This window comes from Falco rusticolus, chromosome 6, assembly GCF_015220075.1.
Source record: "Falco rusticolus isolate bFalRus1 chromosome 6, bFalRus1.pri, whole genome shotgun sequence".
Classification (NCBI taxonomy): Eukaryota; Metazoa; Chordata; class Aves; order Falconiformes; family Falconidae; genus Falco; species Falco rusticolus.
In genome coordinates, this window is record NC_051192.1 from 48,969,700 (window position 1) to 48,992,060 (window position 22,361).

General features: G+C 44.2%; 1 protein-coding gene across 1 annotated transcript in view; it reads left to right on the plus strand.

The window, feature by feature from the left end:
• Positions 1-3,856: 3,856 nt before the first annotated feature.
• Positions 3,857-22,361, plus strand: part of IGF2R (insulin like growth factor 2 receptor) — a 60,804-nt gene continuing 42,299 nt past the window's right edge. Inside the window, exons 1-6 of the mRNA XM_037392932.1 lie at positions 3,857-4,023; positions 11,842-11,975; positions 17,916-18,040; positions 19,750-19,848; positions 20,252-20,381; positions 21,490-21,610. Coding sequence (XP_037248829.1) covers positions 3,872-4,023; positions 11,842-11,975; positions 17,916-18,040; positions 19,750-19,848; positions 20,252-20,381; positions 21,490-21,610 — 761 coding nt within the window. The 5' untranslated portion in view covers positions 3,857-3,871. The remainder of the gene's footprint in view (positions 4,024-11,841; positions 11,976-17,915; positions 18,041-19,749; positions 19,849-20,251; positions 20,382-21,489; positions 21,611-22,361) is intronic.

Consider the following 22,361-nt stretch of genomic DNA (forward strand, 5'->3'; position numbering starts at 1 on the left):
CATGCAAGAGCTTTATGAAGTTTTCACAAAGTACAAACATTATTACTTTATTATAGTGTAGCTTACGTACAGCTAGAAATAAACTGTCCAAACCTCACAAAAGAAAGAATTTCCCACAATCCAATATAAAACCAGCTCTGGATTCTGAAAGAGTTTTTGTTCCTGTTTTTTGAAAAGGCATCAGATACGAGTGTTAAGGGAACAGAACTGAGAGTAAGAGTAGAAACAATCTGCCTCTCAGCCAGCCTGCACTGCACAGCTGCTACTGGCCACGTGAAGCAAGACTGTGAATCAGAAGAACATGAAATGATGTGACATTTGACGCCTGGCAAGTTGTAAGGAAGAATCCTAAAGGCCCAATATATTCATCACCTATTCATGATATGCTGCCTACTGAAAACCATTCATAACTTGGAAGTTTCAGCATGAGTTTCAGGTGTACTGGGATTTACTGCAACTTAACTAGCAGTCGTCATGCTGAGCCTCTGCTGAGGAAAAGGAAAAGGTAAGACTAGGAGATTTCATTTCAGAATATTTTAGCACTGTGCCATGCTAGCCAGTTAGCCGAGATGACACTATCATTAAACATGGGTGGTAAATATTTAAATTATTATTTATAAACGATACTCAGAATGAAACATTCCTGCCTACTTGCAGAACGTAGTTTAGGATACAAAGATGACTGACGCATAGCTCCCACCAATTTTTATTCCTGTAGATAGCTTTAAACATGGGAGAAATTCCATGGATCTTGAGAGAACCACTGGATCCCCCAGATTATAAAAGTTAAGGAAAATATACAGGAAATGGAAACAGTCACAGGATTGAAATCTGCAAACTTTTACTTTATAATTTTATTTTAAAGGTATTTGTATTTACAATGTATATTTCAGTATTTCTGCAGCTCCATGGCTACCCTTGCTGTGTTGCAACTTTGATTCATTGTTAGGTTGATGCACATGTATTAGTACTGCAGATGAAAGCAGAATTTCTGGGTTTTTTTCCTGTCCAACTGGGATTTTTTTCCTGACATTTCAATGTCTTTCTTTCTTGTTAGGTAGTTGTTCACATACTTTTCTCTGTATGCAAAGAAACTGCTCTGAAGTCTCTGAGCCTTGTGCAAATATAGGGGCCTACTCATAGAAAGCAGTATGCAGAATGAAGAATGTAAGGCGTATGAACTCCTTCATTCTTTTGTCAGTAAACCACTGAATTAGCTCTTATCAGATAACTGAAATTACCTGTTTCTGCACTGCCAGGCCCTGACATTGCAGATCTTTATACTCAATGTCAGCAAGGTGAGCAGACATGTTGTCTTTAGTGGAGTCACATGCTTAAATGTATACAAAATTTGTGTCAGGAATAAAGCTCTCTTTGCAGAAACTCAAGTAGATGATGGAATCAGAAGCTACAGTATGTCTGTCTGCACTGCTGTCTGTGGTGAACTTTCTGGTCATTACATTTTTAATTCAGCTTGGTAAGCAGAGACAGAATTTACCAGTAAGTCTTAGGTATTTGCACTGTTCTGTCTAGAGTGAGTGATGCTGGTACTGCCAGCAGATCAGTAAAGTTTAAGAGACGCAGAAATAATAGACTTGGTATTCCTTTTGTCTACTGCTTTTGTCTTCTTGTGAGCCTTTGAGTTCGTGCCATCAAGCTTATCTTTAAATTATACAGGCCGGAGTCTTAAAAGCAGACAACAGGGAACTTTGGGTAATCAGATTTTGAGCTTTAAGGAATCCACTGAAGGCTAAAAAAAAAAAAAAAAAAAGAGCAAGAGTTTGCAATAATCCATCATATAGTAATAGAAAACTGCCAAGGATAACAGCACTTACCCAGTCCTTTTCATTAATTTTTTTTTAGGTTCTGAACAAAGATTGATTATTGTTTCATGTAACAACTCTCTTTCCAGCACAAAGATTGAAGGTCTTCCTCTCTTCGTCAGCTGAGAACATTGCTGTTAGGTTATGCTGTGATACCTCTAAAAGCTAAGTTGCCACTACAGGTTAACAGGCCAACAAATATGGTCCATTTCTTTACCCGCTTTCTCTTCCTGCTTTGCACTTGTAGCAGGATTCATTGCTTCACCAAGATGCTACAATTGCTAAACCAGCAGAAAACTATTCCTTTTTTTTTTCAGCAGGTGATTTTTTTCTGTTGGACCAATGAGTTGAATTTTGCTGAGCAGCTTTGCACAAGTACCAGCACATCTTGTGCACGCATACAGGTAGAGGGGACTGGGGGCTGAAGCTGTGTGGCAGCTGGGAACAACTGTCTTGACTTGAGCTGTAACTTCTGGCTTCTCTGGTTGCATAAAATTTTGCAGGAACTAAAGCTGATCATACTGGGGGCCTCCTCCCCCTGCAGCACCAGCTGTGCCTTCCTCTCCCCCTTTGTGAGCTTGTGTCAGTGTTTGTGCAGTGAGCCAAGTAAGTCAGGCAACTAGTACAGCTTAAACTTACACAGAGCAATGAAAATAATGTTAGCTTTCAGCCAGACCAGCACCTTTAGCCAGCTGACTGCCCTGCTGCAGAACTAATGTTACTGAAACCAAGGCAAGTGGAATATGTAACTGACGGAAAGCAGGAGGAAAGGAGCAGATCACGGCAGCCTGGAATCAGGCTAAACTGCCATAGAGGCAGATCTTCAGTGCTGTCTTACTCCTTTGGATGCTAGGGAACAGGGCAAGAAAAACAGAAACTATTTCAGTTGTAGGCTTTTTGTATTTCTTTCTGCAAATGACTTCTGTAAAGCATTCCTAGTTTGTGAACAGAATTTCTTCATACAAGCAACACAGCTGTTTAAAGAGCGTAATTTCTAGTTTTCTTTTATTCCCCCCGCTGTTACGCCTGCTCCTGCTCTCAAAGGTGCTTTTCCTAACTGCAGTTTCATAAAAATTACATGCCAAGCCCCACTTCTGAATCTTAAGCCCTGTGTAGTTAAAATTTCTTAAATCCCAGAAATAATCTATCATACAAACTCTGGGCCAGCTGGCTCTTCTCAGGAGCCTAGGAGGCAGAGGTGGCAGGACAGTATGTTCCACCTCCCCCTGACAAGGCCGCTGCCTTGCGAAAGCCCCTTCACGCCTTCAGTTTGAAACGGGGAGAATTTCCACACCGCGCCAGCCTTCCTGCCGTAGTAGGAATTCTATATATAGAATATATATAACGGCGTCCCTGTGATTGCCTCCTCGGTCTCCATCCCTAATGGCTTTAGTTTCCCGGTCGCTCCCAAGACTTCACAGCGCATTTTGAGTAACTGAAACCCCGCACCGCACAGCGTGTCTCCCACTCGGCCACCACGGCACGGCCCACAGGGTGAACCGCTGCACACCCCGCGCCCCCCAAAGGGCTGCCCGCCGCCAGGCACAGCGCAAGGCCCCGAATCCCCTTCCCGGCAGCAGCCAGCGGGGCCCGACGCCGGCGTGCCCCGGGAGGAATGACCCGTCCCCGCAGCCGCCCGTGCGGCAGCTGAGGCGGGCAGCAGGGCTGAGGCAGGCGCGGGGGACGCTGAGGGAGGGCATCCTGCTTCCCGGGAGCGGGCAGCGGGGGCGCCGCAGGCTGCCGGCCCTCACGCACCCGCCCGCCTCACGGGCCGGGCCGCGGCGCAGCGCTGAGCCCGCGTAACGGGCGCGCCGGGCACGTGCGGGGCCGGGGGTGGGGTGCGGGTGTGGGGGGAGGCGGGAGGCTCCGCCCACCCCGCGGCAGCCGAGGGGGGCGCATCATGTGAGCGCCGCGCCCGCACATGACGGCGGTCACATGATCGGGAGGCGGGCGCGCGGTGGTCACATGACGTCTCGCTGGTCGCCGGCGCCGCCTGACGTCCCGGGGCAGCCGCGTCCGCCCGGCCCGGCCCGGCCCGGCCTGCGCCCATGGCACCCGCCGCTCCCCGGACGGCGCCTCCGCGGCCCCGCGCCGCCGCGCTCGGCCCGCTCCTCCTCGTCCTCCTGGCGCTGCCCCTGCGGCCGGGGGCAGGCGGCGGGGCCGCCGCGGCCCTCAGCGACTTTTACCGGGACCTGTGCAGGTGGGCGGCGGGGGGCGGCCGGTGGGACGGGGCGGCTGGCGAGGGGGCTCCCGCGGGGAGCGGCTGTAGCCGGCGGAGCGCGGGGGGTGGACGTCTCCCGGCGCCCGTGCTCGCCCCTGCCCTCCGCGGGGCCGCGTGCGAGCGAGCGGGGCGTGCGGGAGCCCAGCCCGGGGGCTCGGCGGGGCGAGCCCGGTGCTCGGGGCGGCCCGAGCGGGGCTGTTGGCCGCTTGGTCCGGCGTGGGTCGGGCCGAGGAGCGCTGCCGGCGGCGGGGCGGGCGGCTGTTCGCGGGCTGAAGAGCGAGCCTGGTCCGCAGCGAGCGCGGCGCGGCGATGGGGGGGCCGTGGGGCTGCGGGAGCCGCTTCAGGGGGCGGCGGGCCGGGGGAGCCGGCGGCGCCCAGCTGCCCCCCGGGGACCTCGTGGTGTGGGACTCTGTGGGCACAGCAGGTCCGCAGGTGAGAGGCTGCGGAGACTTGCTCTGTCGGAGTCGCCTGTGGTCAGGACTCCTGGGTTGTGCCACTGTGTCTGTTCTAGTGTGGAAACACGCAAAGTGGTTTGGAAGGGGCGTCACTTGGGAGTCGCCTTTTTGGTAAGGATGTCGCCAAATGCCGTTAAGTTACCTACAGGTGAGTTAAGAAGGCTTTGAGAAACGAGAAGTGCTATGTGGAAGTGGCACCATTCTTCATGGTTTGGCACGTTCTTGCTCTGATTCAGCCATGAACTGAGTCTGGCAACAGTGTCTTCCCAGTCTGTGACTTTAGCCAGAGGAGGCGGTACAGGAGTAGCCCCCTCAATCGAGGGCACTGGGCAGGCACCGATATGACATGGTGGTTGTAGCGCTGAGGGCAGAGGCTGGGTCACTGGAAGGAATGGGCTTTCCTCGTGGTGGAATCTGGGGTATGATCCTCTTAAAAAGGGAAGAAGTAGGTTTGCTTGCAAAATAAACCCCTTAGAGTGGCAAAAATGACCTTGTGAGGTGACCACCCTAATTGTAGAATTGAGCCAGAGATGAGAAACTTGTGTGGCTCCTGGAAAGAATTTAACTCCTCTGACTCTAATGATTTTTTTTTTTTTTTTTTTTTTTTTTTTTTGTAAAAACCCTCCTGCCCTAACTGGTTTGATTGTCAAACAGTTCCCGTTTTGGGAATAGCATTAAATCCCGTCAGTGTCTATCTTGGTATTGTTTGCAACTACAGGAGTATTTGGGAGTGCCATCGGGAGACTGTGCAGTCTCCTTTTGGATGCAAATGAATTCAGTTAGTTTTCCTTTATTACCAGCAAGCGAAAAATAATTTGTGAATAGATAGCACAATCAGCAGTTCTCCTTTTAAGATGGTCTGCTTCAAAAACGTGTACTTGCTATTGTGCCATTGTGGGAAAAACTGCTTTGAAGGGATTAGGCCTACTAATCTAAAATGGATAAAGGAAAAAAGGACTTGTAGTCTGACAGGTGGGAAGACCCCAGGGAGGTTGGTGATGAAGTGTCATCTCAGGCACAGTTGTGGAAAAGCTACCAAGTGAGGGGTGATGCAGTTAGGTAATTCAGATGCACTGCTAGGTGGTGTCTGAGCCAAATGATACAACATGAGTATGCAGAACAAGTCCCTGACCAACCTATTTTTGCATTGCCTCAAAACAAGGTTTGAATTTCTTTTACAAGTGTTATGAAAGCAGTGTCCTGATTGTGTGGCTGGTGAAGCTGCAGCAGCTTCTGTCTGGTGTGGGAATGTCAAAAGATGGGCAAGGAGGGCAAATGTTGGGCATTAGAAAAGGTGCTGACTCTCCTCTGAAAGACTAGAATGATACCCAGGTTAGGAAAGCTGTCTTGCAGGAAGAGGGAAAGGTGTCAAAACAGTTTTGCGCAAGAACTGCGGCATGGGGCTACTTAAACTTGAGTTAGTGGTTTTCATTGCTTGTTTTGTGTACTGCTGCTGTACATAGTGCTGGTATGCTTGGACAGTCTGGGAGAAGAAGACAAGCTTTTGTTCTCTGAAACTTTTTCTAATGTCATGGATTGTAGTAACTGGTTTTGTCATGCTTTCTTCTTTGTTCCTTTGTACTCCGACAGCTGACTGTGCTGTTGTGTGACTTGCAATTGGAATTCTCTTTTTATCTTTTGTGTAGAGAGGTCTCCAGGATTGCTGCTCCTTGATTGTATGAGCACCTCGGAAAGGATACAGGGAACTGGCTGGATATAGGAAGCTACTAGCCGGTTTGGCCTATTGCCCTGTTTTTCTTTCTTCCCCATACATCTTTCATGTGACAACACAGGAGAAACAAATTCTGGAGTTAATTTTGTGAACTGTTCTTTAACTCAATCTACTTGAAAAACAAAAGAAAGCTAGACAATTTGGCTTCACCTTCCATGTAACATCAGGGAAGTTACTGTAAAACTTTCCTTCCCCTGTGAAAAAATGGCAGGAAATGTTTCAAGTGTGATGGTAGAGCAGCAAATTCCAGCTGCCTCCTCTGCATGCTCTTTTGCCTGATAATCTACCCTGGATGAGAGATGATTTGATGACAGGTAATGTTTTTGCCCCCTTGCAAGGGTAGGAGTTTGTGTATGAGTTCTATAACTTTTGGGCTTGTGAGTGGAAGGAAAACTCCGACTACTGTACATCACATAATTGCTATTATGAAGAATTTCCAACTTTGGTGGTATTAAGTTGACTTTACGTTTAATGTTATAGTTTTTAATAATGCAACTCCTACAGTTGACTGTATGTATGTACAGTTCTATTCATTCAAACACTGTCTCTTCAGCTGTTGTTGTGAAACCACAGTTGTGCTCTTGTGGGCCACTGGAAGCCCTGGCTTTAGTGTTCAGCTTAGCCTCGGTGAAGAAGCACGTGCTGAGTACAGACAGGTGACCTTTAGGTGAACTGCTCAGCTCTATTAAGTGCTTTGACATATTTAACTGGGAGATGTCATAAATAAGTAATTACTGGTCTTATTTGCATACGTGCGTGGTTGCTTCACATGCCTGGGAAGCTGCCATTATAATGGTTTGAATGTGATTTCTCAGCACATGGGCTTCCTTATAGCTCTTGCGCACTTGAACTTCAAAATGCTATCCTTTTTCTTAAGCAGTCTGTAAAATGATGTAGTAGGTGTGGTTTAGTGTAGCATGAAAGACCACATGTCTTTCAGATGGAGAAAGCTGAACAGCTTGTGGTGTAACTGTAAGGCTATTACACAGGATGCATATGGAAGAACGCTTGCCTGAAGACATGCAGTGTTAGTGTTGCGTGATGGTTGGAAAAGGTGACGGAGCTAAGTATGAATAGGGGTGCATTAAAAAGCTCTTGAAGCATAGTGATAGCTCTGTACCATGTGCCATTCAAGCTCTCATTTTCTGTAAGGAGAGCTTGCTGTGTCGTAGAAGTTTCTTTACATATTTGTGCTAAAATGTTAGCCACACTTAATAGTTTAATCTCTGCAGTGTTCTGATAGCTGAGGAGTTGCTGGGTGCAAACTTGTGTAGATGAATAATCTCATATGGATTCCAACTCTGTGGTTGTAGGTTGCCTTGTGTCTGTGCCGAGTTGTGTGTGTAACACTCTTTAAGCAAAATGAGCCAGTTCGATGCAGTCCCCAGAGACCAAACTTGTGTTTCTTTGTCGGTACACTTTACAGCTGTTTGGAGCAGAGTGTGCTGCTCTTCCTGGCAGTTATCCCTTGGGTAAGAGCTTGAAAACCAAAAACCTGAATGTGGTTATGAGAATGGGAGCAATAGTCTTTCTGGTGCTCTGTTGCACTTGAAGTGGTTCAGTAGTCCTCAGACCTCAAAGCGGCTCTGGCGTGGGGATGCACGTGCTGTGACAGCCGTTAGCCACCTGCATCTTGTCTGACTTCGGTGCCTGCGCTACTGATTCACAAGGTAAAATATACTTGCTTTTTCCTTTCCTGTGTTATTTTTCTATGAGTTGCTCTTTGCTTTGTTAAAAAAAAAATGCAGAGCACTCTTTTGATCTTACGACTTTCTGAAAAGTAGTTTAATTTTCTTTTTCATGCTGTTGCTTCGGTCTCTAAAAAACAAAGTTAGGTAGCTGGAAAGGCTGACCTGCAGGCAAGGTTATTCCCTGTCACTCGTTGGGACCTTGCTTGCACAACTGCTTTCAACAGTGGCCTGGGTTGGCGCTGCCTGCAGCAGTAGATCCTCCCTGCTTGCCTGCCTGCTGCTGGGGCAGGGCCAGCAACCGCTGCGAGCCAGACTAGGAGCTGGCCAGGCGCAGTCCCCTCTCCACACACATGCGCATGCACCTGTTGTTTTTGCCGAGTTAATTTTGAGAGAGGGCAATCCCTGTGTCCAGCTTGTGTCGGGCACTGGGGCCAGCAGCAGGAAGGGGAGGGGAGAGGAGGAGAGCTTGCCCTCGGGGGATTTATGTGGGTGTATGTTTCAGGCGTTTAACTGTGGGATAGTCCACGGTTGGGTTTATCTGGAAACAGGGGTCATGTTGTGAGTTCAGTAAAAATAACTGTTTGACTGTTTTGATCAAGGCAGATGCTATGTTTGAGCTCAGATCTTGAACTGCAACAGAAGTGGCTGCTTGAATGGGGTCGTCTGCGAGGCAGCAGCTGTATTGAGCTCCCTGGATAGAGTGTGCATCACATCCCACCCCGTGACCAAGGCTCCTGCTTTTTAAAGCTGCTGGTATAACAGCTCCCTAAACTAGTTCAACTGCATTGAATCTGGTATGGCTTAAGCCCTTCAGACAAGATAATTTTGGCTGGCCCTGGTGAGGGGATAATTACATGAGGCATCACTGCTGGTGGAGGTGAGTGCTGAGCAGCTGGAGGAAGCCAGTCTGCGTGGTGATGCCATAGTCAGGATGGGTGATGCCATTGCCAACAGACAATTTCTATTATGGGATGCAGTGGAGAGGTCAGCTTTTATCTTATTGGAAAGTGGAGCACAAGCAACTTGAAACTATTCCCAGGCACTGATTTAATGCCAAAAGTCTTACTTGTGAGAGAAACAATTCTTGCTTTTACTGTGAAATTGTATTTTGCATGTCTCTGAGAACAGATGCTTAGGCTGCATCCAGCCTGCTGTTACTCCCTGCCTGCTCCTCCCACCCATTAGGAAGAAGAAAAAAAGTCCTGTGAACTTCCTTGAAAGTAATACTACTCTGAAACTGCATTAGATTTTCATTTTTGGGTGCCACCGAAGTTGTGGTTTGGAACATGATTAAATGTGGGATTTCTTATTTCCTTTCTGTGGACTGTTTTGAAGGACACCCCAGCCTTCCCTGTCCAGCAGCCTGTGAAAGGGCAGAGAGAAGGGCTGGCTCCAGTGACTGCTTTGCTTCGGTTCTGTAAGCTGCTAATCTTGTTTGTCTTTTCTTCTGGTGTGTGGGTGAACTGACTTGAAGATGTTGATTTCCTCTGGTTCATAACATGGAAAGCAAACCCCTTAACCTCTCGGAGAGTGATAATTCCGGTGTGTGAAGGACTTGGATTCTCATTCAGTTCACAGACAGATTTTAACTTGCAAGTTCTCAAAAAAAGGATAAACAAACAAAACCTGTGCTGAAGAACACTGGCTTGATCAAAAATTTTGTACCTTAGTATTGAATGTTACCTTTTTGTTTTTCAAAACCAGTCAAAAAAGAGAGTACTGGAACCCTTGAGATTCTTCCTTGAAATGCTAACTTTCTGGGCCTTCGTTGTGAAGAAATTGTGTTTTGATTGAAATGCATTTTCTTCTGGAGGTAAAACTGGCTTTAGTTTTAATACCTTGAAGCTAGAGTCAGGTTCTTCTCTTTTTTTTTTTTTTTTTTTTGTCTTGTCAGGCTTTTCTCCTGTAGCTGAACTTTGGTTATTCTGTACTGTGGTTTAATTCTCATCATCATCCTGCATTGGGATTGTCTTTATCCACTTTAGAAATACAATAAAATAGCTCAGAGAACTAATCAGTATGATTGTAAAATGTCAGTTCTACCTGCTTATGAGGAAAGAATAATGTCAAGTGTTTGCCTAGGATTGAGACATAGTCCTTGAATCTGATGAAAAAATAATTCTGTCGGTGTTTTGGGTATGACTCAGTACCTGGTAAGTTATTTTTTGAGGCTGATATTATTATATTTGAGCCTTTATATCCTAATATAATTAGGATGTAAAGATTTCCTTTTTTTTTTTTGTTTACAGAGAGAACTCTCTCATAGTTGTCCCTAACTTGTTCCAGCCATTAACAGACTGAAATTAATATGTCTGCTCTAGTACAGGGAAGCTAAGAACCCTGTAGCCAGTAATTAAATGGGGAAATATGTGGTATCTTAATGCTGGCTTTGATTAGCGATGGGATGCACTGGATTTGAGTAGAGTTCTCAGAGGATTCAAAATCTAGGGTAAAGTAGCTGAACTGCTGTTGCCCCTTCCTCACCCAAAAACTGGGCTGCAGAGTGGAACAGGAATGGATTTTCTTCCTGGTGGGGGTCTGGGGTATGATAACATCAAGTGGTACAGCACCTGTGAGTTGGGAATTAAGGCAAGCAAACCTGGTGGGTGAAGCTACTGGTCAACTTCTAATTTCTTGAGAGCTGAGAGGGGGTAGCTGATCTCCCTTAGTGCATATAGTACTCATCTGTAGATTAAGAAACATACTTCTGTGGGTCAGATGTATTAAACCCTGTGTAAATAATAGGAATACCTACGAAGTCACTGTGCCATCCTCAGTTTTCTGCTGTGCTATCTCTGTATTAAATCCTACTAAAGTTTCCACTTGGGATAGAAGGGAAGCTGGGTAATATCTTATGTTGCAAAAATCAGTACTGTCCAGAGGATGCAGGCTGCTGCCAGCTCCAGAAGAGGTGGAGCTGAGCCAAGCTGACAGCACATGTTTACTGAGCCATGCCTTTTTAACAGAGCTTGGCCAGAGCGCCGTGCCAGTAAGCCAGGCTGTCTAAACAGCTCCTGACTCCCAGCTAGCTGACCTGGGTGCTGCCGTGTCATGTAGCTGACCACATCTCTCTGCAGTCTGAGTGCCTGCTATGAGGGAGGCGAATCCTTGCTCTGCCACTGAACTACGCTGCGTTTAACTTTTTTTTTTTCTTCTGTTACTCTCATTTATTCCCCGTTTTGATTAACCAGAGCTTCAAGTTCATTTATCAGTTTTTAGACAACTAACTTTCTGAAATGCCTGTAGCTGGCTAGTGTGAACTTCCACAGTCTCTTGCGGATAGCTCTGCTTGCTTTCCAGCTTCTGACACACCTTTGAGAAACTGTCTTTTCAATATTCAGCTAGATATATGTAAAATGCATAGAGATGCAGCTAGGCCCTTATAAGCATTATTAGCATTTTGCAGTCTGAATGGTGCGAGAATCTCACCCCCAGTTTTGACCCTGGTTAGGTGGCTCTGCTGCTTGCATGCAGGATGAGACTGGCTGTTCTGTGCCACTCAGGCTTAGCACTTCTGCCACTGTCACTGGGTATTGCTGAAGTGCAGTAGTGTGCAGCCTGCCAAAGATGTTTGAGAAGTTTTGTCGTCACGCTCCCAAGGAAAAAGGTTTACTGCCTGTGATATTCCCAGTCAGAGTGGCTTTCACAGAGGTTTGATGGGAAAGAATGGGTGGTTGGATGTTCAAGAAAGAGGAAAATGGACTTGATATACCCTCCTCTGTGATTAAATCTGTTTTGTTCTTGGCTGTGACAAAATAGCAATTATTTCTGGTATTTATGCATGTAGAACACAAATGTGAAACTCGAGTAAGTTGTGCTCTTAGCTTTATGACTTGGTTATTTCAGGGCCTAGTGTCTAGAGGACTGCAGTGCAGGCTATGAATACCAGCTGACAGATTTTTTTTTTTTCTCTTTTCAGTTATACATGGGAAGCAATTGATACAGACAAGCATGTGCTTTATAAAATAAACTTCTGTTATGGTGTTGAAGAGTGTGGAAGATCAAGTGCAGTCTGTGCAATTGACATCAATAAGAATACCTCTCTGTCTGTAGGTAAGTCAACAAGTGTCTTTCCTCGAAAGTAGTTCATGGTCACATTAACGGATAGTCTTATAACTATTGCAAACTTTGACATGTTAGGAAAGAATTTTTTTTTTCAGAACAGTGTTAAAACTCTTCTGTTGTAGGTTTACTGGAGGGATTTGGGAAAACATGAACTGATTGCAGATAATCACATCACAGGACAGTTAAACTTATGGTCTAGGTAACTAATCTAGTGTGAAACTATGCAAGGCTGTCTCAGGTAGAGATAAGTGCATCTACCTGTGACAGGATATGCACTGTGCACAGCCTTGTTTGGAGCTCGATACTGAACACAGGATAAAGCTTGAGCTATAGCTCTAAACTATGCTACAGTGTAGCCTGATGTAACATCATCTTTTTCTTTGGAGTCAGGTTACTCTATGTAATGCAGTCTTGGAGTATTGCTAAGAAAGGAAGACAATTACATGCAGTTCTTTGTTTTCAGTTACACTTGTAAAATCTGGTGGCTGCTTCAGTAGTTCAGATGTCCTTGGTATTCTGAGAAGGGGTAGACTTCAGTATGCTGATCTAAATATGAAACTGGCGTATTCCTATACACATGCTTGCACGTGATTTCATCAGTTAGAAGCACCTTGTGCTCTGAACAGTATTTGTGTGCTTATTTTAATGGATGCTTGTCACTTGCAAGGTTGCTTCTGTGCTTCAGCTGATGAAACAATAATATATAAATACTGATGAAGAGGTTTTCTGATAGTTGACTGTTACTTCTCATAAAATAAAGCAATAGCTTTCTGAAAAGTAATCTCTCTTCACACTGTCTCTTAGTATCTGTAGATCTGAAGTCTGAATTTAACGTGCTAGCCAATCTTGCCTTCCATTGGCACACAACTCTTATGAGAAGCTATGAGTCTTCAGTAAAAGTGTTTTAGCTTGAACTGCTGGAAGACGGTGAGGAGAAAAATGATTCTCATCTGTAGGCAGTTGCACAGCAGCTAGTCAGCCTCCATTCTCCCTGCCCTTGTGCACTAACTGTAGAGTTACTTTGGTTTCAGGCTGTGTCAATCAGTGTTTTACAGACAAACTGCTAGTGTTGTGACCTAGGCTTATAAAATCACTGGGTGCATGAATAAAAGTGTATTTCAGTTTGTGGCTGCATGTGTGGTGGTGTGTGTGTGTGTGTCTTTTTTTATGTAGGGCATTATATCCAAGCTCCAGAGTCTTCTGGGTTGACTGATTAAATTTCATTGGAGTTCAAACTGCAATTGCATGTAGTAGTATCTTCTACTCTGAGGAGCATGACATCTCAGACCACTTGATGCTGTTAAATGTTTTTCATTCCTAAAATGTACAGCAAGAATTTTGTTTCCTGCTGATGTGAGTCTCAAGTCATATGCAGTTGAGGCTTCAGTTGTCTGTGGATTAGAAAAGGAATGGGCACCTGAGCATTTGTTTTAACATGCTCTTTTTGAGGGAGGCTGGAATGTGGCAAGTTGAGTGAGCTTGAGGAAACCTGTTCTCCCTAAGGAATTGTGAGACCCAGAGGCTTGTGTAGGTTTTGTTCCATGCTTCTTGTGGAAACAAGGGAGAATGGAGCTAGGTAATGACTATGAGCAGTATCAAATATACCGCTGTGTGCAAACCTTGAGTGTCTCATTGCCTGACTGCTACTGGCTGTAAGATTTTGCAACAGTCAGAACTTGGTCTTGCAGAGGCTGTTGGAACTGACTCCCAAGGGTTAAGCCACAAATCCTGTTCAATTAAGTTGTCTTTTAACCACCCTGCAATAAAATAAAGAAATCGGAGCAGTGCAGTTAACATCGACATTGAATTTTGCTTTGTTTTATTGGACAAATTGTCACAGGTTTTGTTCTTGTTCATGGTTAGTCTGAGACTTAAGTGATGCCTGCCATGCTTCATTGTACTGCCTGTAGTTGCACTGGAGCTTCAGCGCCATCACATGGAGCTGGCGTCATGCTAATGGATTATCAAGCTTCTTGTGTCAAAAAAAACCCCAACCCCAAACAAACCACTCTTAACGAGAAAAGAAGACTCTTTGATCCAGGTCTAGGCAGGTGTCAACTCCCAGTGTAGATTCCAGTTACCTAAAATTGCTAAGCTGCATACTGGCCTTCAAGCAGTCCAGCTGATGTGAGATTGCTTACATGCCACAGCTGAGTGCAGCTGAAGGGCTTTGATTTGGGGGAAGAAGAAGGGCAATTTGTTAGCTGATAAACTTTGCTAAGTTATAAGCTTTCTTCAGATTCGGGCTCAATCAGATCTCCTCTTCATTCCTCCAGAAAAAAATTGTCATTGCAAACAATAATACTGTTTTTAAACATTGGCTATGAAAGGGGTGACAGCTGTGGGGCTGGTTCTGTTTGTTGCTCCCAGCTTTGATAGGTGATAAGGCCCCATGCTCTGACAGTAGTTGGCCTTTATCCAAAGGAAGCCTTGTGGCTAACATAAACAGTGTGTCAGTGTGACATGCCAGGGTTGGTATTGAGACCCCAAAGGCCTCTCCTAGAAAAAGCTTTTCAGCTTTATTAATTGACCATAGATGTTTTCAAGGTGTAGGAAAATGCTTAGTTCTTGAATGTCAGTGAGGGTGGAAATGATGTGGCCCTTATTTAACTTAGTGTGACACCTAGTGACTCGTGTGCCATTTAGCTGGACTACTACTAAAATTAAAAGTGGAAATATTACTGTAACTTTTTATTAACCTGAGTGGTGAAATGCAGACTTTGTCCAGCTGCAGTAGAAGGACTGGTCATGAAATGACAGCTACCACCTAAATGACCCTTTCTTCTTGGATGTCTTCCGTGGTTGCCTTTCTCCTTCCAAACAGCTGAACAGATGAAGGAGTCAATGAGCAAAAGGTGTTGTGGACAGTATCTTTGATACTGATTTAGCACAACTGTGTAATAAGAAGCTGTACTAGCTGATTTGTAGTGTGCTACTTTGTGGAAGAGCACATATCTAAAGTCATGAAAACATGAGTGATCACTGAAGAGGGAGCTTGATGTTAAGTTAAAGGTGGTTGCAGAACTGGTGCTCTGGAAGGAAGCTTGTTGGAAGCTGATGATGTGAAGGGATGGTTCATGAGATTACTTGCTCTGTGAGCAGGGATGGGACAAGTCATGTGCCACTGAAGAGATTCTTGCTAAAACTTCTAGCAAGTTCCCAAACTAGTTCTAAGCATGCAAGGGGTAAGAGAGCATGCATATTGGCCTGTAGTAAACAAGATGTACTGGTTTAACTTGATTTTTTTTTTGGATATCACTTTAACAGAGGAAGTAGATTCACAAGTGCCTTTAGTGCGGTGTAGTGTGTTCTTAGGGCTGAGAGAAAGCTAATGTTTACAGAGCACTAAGTTAAGTCCTCAGATGGTGCTGCCATAAGTTCTCTGCTAAGTTAGGGCTTATAACTGTATGCATTTATAACTGGAGAGTTTTTAATCGTGTGTGCATATTGTTACTATACACAGCTCTTGACTAGAAAGTTGTGTTGGCTTCCTTCTGCTAATCTAGGGAAGGAAAGAGGATGCTTTGCCAGCATCTTCTAAGCAATGAAGTGCTAAGTAGCACTCTTGCTCTCAAAGTAGCTCTTAGGTTTAAGAGAGCTGCGTGGCACCTTTACCAGTATCAGTGCTGAAAGTCTTAAAATGTGAACACAGCTTTTTGATACCAGGAGTGTTAGGAAATATAAATGGCAGAAACCACTGACAGCCTCTAGGTGCCTGGAAGGTGACACTGAACTGCAGCAGTGGTAGCATGCTTCCCTGTTGCAGGTTCTCAGCCTGGCACATATCCTGTGCACAGGTGTGTATCTGCAGCGTTAATCTATGGTGCCATTCTTCTGTGCTGACACGTCTCCGCCCTTACCTTCCCTTGAGAAGGCAGAGGATTATTGAATGGTCTGTAATACTTGTTGCCCTGGTTTTACTGGGGATGCTGTGAATGGCTGCTTAGGTATGAGAATTTTAACATGCATTCCTATAGTGCAGTTAGTGTGAGCATATGCAGCATGAATAGAAGAGCCCTGAGCTACTGAGGGGATGCTACGTGGGTTAGCATCAAGTTTCCATTCTGACTGCCACTGTTTCAGCTTTACCTGCACGTTCGGTGGCTATAGTTGTTTCTGTCTGCTGTTCAACAGAATATTTGAGGTTCTTGTACCCTCTTCCTGCCCAGTTTGCTTACTTCTACTCCTTTTGCTTTCAAGACTATATTACTTGGGTGTAGCGTAGTTTTGCTTGCCTTGAGTGAGGAGATAACAGGCTGGGCAAAGTTCCAACAAGTGTGTTTTTAAGATGAAACAAGATTTGGCCTATGTGCAAAGCAGCTATCTGCAATGGTTACAGATTTGACTTCCTTTTTCCCTAGTGTATATGTCAACAAAAATGAAAAGGGGGAAGCTGATCAATACTTGCATTTTATAGCAGTCCCTATAGTTCAATACCAACTCTTTGCAGAATTAAAATCTACCTATTAAAAATGGGCAGGCTGGAGTCAGCATGCTGGATCTAAAAGGATTTTGTGTCTAATGTGAACTAGAATAGGTTTGAGCAGGAGTGTTTCAGTGGCCTGAGCTGGTGCTCATCATGACTTGAAATGTGCTCCACCTTTCCCCTTCGTGTCAGGTGCTGGGGAGGAGAGGGATGTGCAGCAATGCAGCACTGACCCCAGCCTTCACGCAGCACATGAGCTGTGCTAAAGGGGACTGGAGATGCAGGGAGATGTGCGCTGAGGCAAGTGGGTCTGCGTTAGGTTTGTCTGCAGGCAGCACCAGTACAGTGACCAGTGGGTTCTTCATTAAGTAGACTTGCAGTCAGCGGTGTGTGCATGCAGCCCAGAAAGCCAGCTGTGTCCTGGGCCACAGCAAAAGCAGTGTGGCCAGCAGGTCAAGGGAAGTGATTCTGCCCCTCTGTTCTGCTCTGCAACCCCACCTGGAGTACTGCATCCAGCTCTGGAGCCCCCAGCATAGGAAAGACATGGATCTGTTGGAACAGGTCCAGAGAACGGCCGTGAAGATGATCAGAGGGTTGGAACATTCCTCCTATGAGGACAGGCTGAGAGAGTTGTGGCTGTTTAGCTTGGGAGAAGAAAGGCTCCAGGGAGATCTTATAATGGCCTTTCAAGACTTCAAGGGGATTATAAGAAAGATGAGGAACAGATTTTTTTTTTAAATTTTTTTAGCAGGACCTGTAGCGACAGGACAAGGAATAATGGTTTTAAACTAAAGGAGGGTAGATTTGGACTAGATGTAAGGAAGAATTTTTTTGTTATGATGAGGGTGGTGAAACATTGGAACAGATTGCCCAGGGAGATTATAGATGCCCCATCCCTGGAAGTGTTCAAAGCCAGGCTGAACGGGGCTCTGAGCAACCTGGTTTCATTGAAGATGGCCCTGTTCATTGCAGAGGGGTTGAACTAGATGACTTTTGAAAGTCCCTTCCAAGCTAAACCATTCTTTGATAGATTCTCCCTCATAATTGTGCTGACGCTGTTTGTATAAATGGTATAAAGGCTGAGAAGCTGATAAACAGAAGCCAGTGGGAAGAAAGTGTGAATTACGGTACTTGAAACTTGGTAACAGTTTTCTGACAGAGTCTTTTAGCCCTTGTTCCTAAGGCAGTGATTACTTTGTAGTGGCAGCTGCTGTTGGCCTTCTTAACATTCAAAGTGTTTGCTAAAAACCTTTGAGAAAGAAGTGTGATTAGAGATGTCAAACACTATCTTAACTTGGATCTAGTCTTCCAAATAGCAAGAACCACAAGGAAGGTCTTCAGTTGTACTCTGTTCAGAGACTGTCTTCAAGTGGGCTGGTATGTCTTGTGCTGCTCAGTGCTTGAAATCGGAGCCTGTCTGTTGAGCTTGTGTGGAAGTGCTATATTATAATCACATCTTTTTTTTCTTTTTTTTTTTTTTTTTTTAATTCTCTAAATCCTAGGTGACTTAAACTTACAAAAAGTTTCTAAAACTCTTTTGGAACTCAACACTACTTATAACTGCTTCCAGCAAGGCAGCCAGCACAAAATTCAAAGCAGCATTAACTTCCTGTGTGGGAAAACACTGGTAAGTGTAAACCATGTGTTCTTACCTTCAATGGAAATGGCATGTTCTTCTAATTTGCTTTTTAAGGAGACTTGGTGTACTTATGGATGTATCGATTACTGAGCTTCATAGCTTAAGGAAGAGCCAGTTATGTTTGAATACCAAGTTAAAGTCATGATCTACTGTGGCTTTCCAAATTTTGTCCCAGTAGAAAATAATTGCAGATCTGCAGCTTAGCTCAGGTCATGGGCTCTCCTGGGTCTTTAATGTTTTTACAGGGATTGCACTGTAGTATTTTTAATAGTGTAACGTGGAGGAGTGAGTCAACAATGAGAGCTATTGTTTAAATGTTGGCTGTGTCCAAGCTGTGGACCTGGTGTGGCAGTTTAATAGAACAGCACTGAACAAAATAATTGACCTCTATCATGGGTCAGCAGAGCTGACAACAGTAAGCATTAGGTTTTGTCTGCACATTGTTGAACCGACAGTGCTTATGTGTCTAGCTGGGCTTCTGGAGAAATTGTGAGAATCTGCTTAAAATGTGCATGGAGATCCCCCAAAAATTCCTAGGGGCGTGTGTATATGCAGTTCTCTTCCATGTGCTTTTGGAGTTACACCTTCCCCACACTTAACTGATAGCACAGCTTGGTGTTCTCTACAGACTGTAATCAGTTTACATATTTATATATTGGAGGTAAGTACTTACTAGTGCTGATGTTGGCACTGATGATGCTGTTGCACACGCCCTCTTGGAAGTCCAGCTGATTTAAACAAAGTGCCAGGGCAGCAGAGATTTAAATGCTTTCTGTTCTGTTTTGGCAGATGACTCCTTAAGTTAAAAATTATTGCTCAGCTCCAGCTATAACACCGATCATAACAATCTTCAAACTTCTAGTTAGTGTAGTTCTAACACCCATCCTTCATGTGACCTAGTAAAAGAATTTTGTAATAGTGTCTGGAACAACTTGTTTCTAACGCTTCTATGGTGGGCTTAAACAGGGAGGAAAGCACTTCAGCATATTTAAAGTGATTCTAGCTGAGGTAATGGAGGGAGAATGGAAAAATCTGATTGTCTTTCTCTGAGCAGAGACATTCAGTTGAGCATCCAGCCCTGAACCATGGTAAAATCCCCATCCTGAAAGACATACAAATGTGTATAACATAAGCCTATAAAAAGAAGTAGCTGAGGTCAGAGGCATTCTTTCTGTGTAGCACAAGATTGCTAATCAGTCCTTTGTAGGGTGAAAGACAGGGAACTGATAAACCATGCATTGTCTTGCTGTTCACCTATTTATACACATTTGAGTTGATTTTCTTTTTAGTAACTAGATGGCAGTCCTGGGCTAACAGTTGGACTTGATCTCAAAGGTCTTTTTCAACCTAAATGATTCTATACCTCTGTGACTGGTGCTTCTGCCAATATCAATTGGCATAGTGAGCGCCTCTAAAGGATGTACTACAACTACTGCATATTAGGATTGGCAGATGTTAATTTGACAACTGGCAGACTGAGAAGGATTTGGCACCCTGCATCTTCCAGAGTTTACCAACAAAGCTGTTGAATGACAAACTTGCTGTTAACAAGTGCTATTGAGAAACTATTCCCTTGTTCTGTGACATGCTGTATCCTGTTTTTCTTAATCTCTTGAATGAACTTCTTTCTGTCTACAGGTGTAAAATAAAACTGAAGTCTGTTTTTCAAAGAACTATTTTTTTCCCCTTTTAAATAGGGAACCCCTGAATTTGTAACGGCAACAGAGTGTGTGCATTATTTTGAATGGAGGACCTTTGTGGCTTGCAAGAAAAATTCATTTAAACCTGTGAAAGAGGTAATCTATGTACTATCCGTGCAGAGCTTTTCACACATCTAGCAATTTTATTCATAACAACCTGCTCCCACCTCAAAATGAATGCCGCCAACTTCCATAAACTTAACTTTTTCATAGACATACAAAGCATCTGTTGAAGTTGGTGGAGCTGAGAATTTTAAAAACTCTTTAACCTTTCTTGCGATCTGTATGGTTATTTATAGGAAAACTCTTCTAAAAGCTGGAGCACACAGTCTTAACTTTGGATGCCTAATTTTAGTCAGTGTGTCTAGCTTTAAGTATTTGAGCTTCTAGAAGTAAAAACCTTTTCCACATAATTAACTTGGCTTTATAGATGCCTGTTCGTAACTTCTCCCTACTTGTGTGGCATGGATTGCATGTAATTTTTTTGTTGCTGTTCTAGGTCCCTTGCTATGTGTTTGATGAAGACTTGAAGAAACATGACTTGAATCCTCTCATCCAAGTTTCAGGACACTATTTGGTGGATGATTCTGATGATGATTCCTTGTTCATAAACATCTGCAGGGACTTAGGTGTGAACACTTGTTTGTGGCACCTGTCAGTATATGAGTTTCTAGTAGTGTGGTACTTTTCCAGTGCCTCAGTTGAGGTTGTTCTATGACCAAAGATCAGGATTTTGGGACTTGCACTATTATTTCAAGCTGCCTTTAATGATTTGAAGGCTGCTTTCTGTGAAGCCAAGCCTTTCTGTCCAACTATTGACGTGTTTAGAGATACACCCCTTCTGGAATGGCAAGTATTATTAGAAAAGTTGACTTAAACTGGACTGAGTGGAAGAGCTCATCTTGTGTTGTAGCTGCTTCTGGTTGCTGCCAAATAGGACCAGGATGGTTCATAGCACTTCATATGCTCTAATTTATTACTTTGGGCTAAAGTTCAGATCGTTGCTTAGTTCCAAGTGAATGTCATGAGGTACATCTGAAATAGTGTTTCTAGGTGCTTGGTTAAGTAATGGTGCACTGCTAGCACTTCGTGTCATTTGGGAGCTATATATGTAAGGAATTAAACCAGCAAAATCACTCATCTGAAACTTGCTGAAAAGGCTAGTTTAGATGTATACTCCCACTGTGGTTTTTACTCTGCAGTTAAACATATGTTTTGTGCCCCTGTTAAGGGTTTAATACTTACTAGTTTTAATGCCAGGTCTGTTCTTTTAAAAATCCTCCTAGTCTGAAACTTTTTGTTGACAGCTCTGAATAAGGCGGTTTGTAAGAAACAAAGGAGGGGAAAAAACTTCCCTATAATCGGGGTTACCCATTACTCGGTATCGTTTTGATGATGTGGAAAAAAAACCCCCAAACAAACAACTTGCCACACTTCTAGAAGTTCTCAAAGCCCTAAGCATCCAACAGCTGTACTAGCAACTGGTAACTAGCTGCAGCTACTTTGTCGGGGGGTGTGAATTTGCTGTCCAGAAGCAGAGCAGCATGATGTATCACAAAGGTTTCAGGTTTTCACTTGTCAGTTTCACATTTTAATGTAACCAGTTTTAAATGTATTTTTAGAAGAGGGTAGAGCAATGAATGGTAAGTAAGCCCACAGATAAAATGGCAAGATACTTCAGGCAGTGCAGGGCTTAGACGCTGAGTCCTATATTCTATCTTTTGTATTCTATAACAGGAAATTCAGGTGGAGAGACCAGAAGCTGCCCTGCTGGCAGTGCTGCTTGCTTGTTACGTGAAGGTCAGGCGTATGATGTTGGCCGTCCACAGGAGCAGCTGAAACTTCATGACAAAGACAGGTACGTAATTATTGTGGTCATACTTATGTGAAAGCTTCTCAGTCATCTGGGCTGAAAGAAGCAGTCAGTACCAAATAAATCTTCTAAAACTTAACATCAGTACCACTTCAAATTTGAAGCATTGGCAGAAAAAATTTCTTCACATACTGGTGTGGCAGAGTCTTTCAGGCGTCCTGTTGTACTGTTTATAGAATTGCAAAACTCTCAGAAGTGAGAGATGATTGCTGCTTTCTGCCCACAAGCAGAAGAGTAAGATTTGACCCCATCTGCCTCTTGGCTGAGGGCCCACAGGGTAAATGCTCTTGGCACTCTGTGGGTTTACGCACTGTATTTGGCTCACTGCCAGAAGTACTTTAAAAGTTGAGAATAGGGCCAGATGTTGCCCTTCTGTTTTTTTGCGTTAATGAATTTTTAGTAGAAAAATAGATAAACAGTGCAAGACTTACTGTTCCTGGTGGTGGCAGAGATGGAACTAGAAGAAACTGTTTCCTTGATGCTGCCTCTCTTCTGCTTGCTGCCTTTTATGTTGGAAGTGTAGCTTTTGAAAGAGAAGAAAAACCCCAAACAAATGAAAAAAAAATGCACAAAAAACCACCCAAACAACTCAGTATGGCTCAGGGGACTTACTTAACATGCTGATCTTTCTGAGCTTCAGGTCATCTGAGCCTGCTTACCATGTCTGTAGGGTCAATAGTACCCTGTTGACTTCGCAGTACTCTTTATCTCAGATGCAAGCTGAAAAAAACAAGCA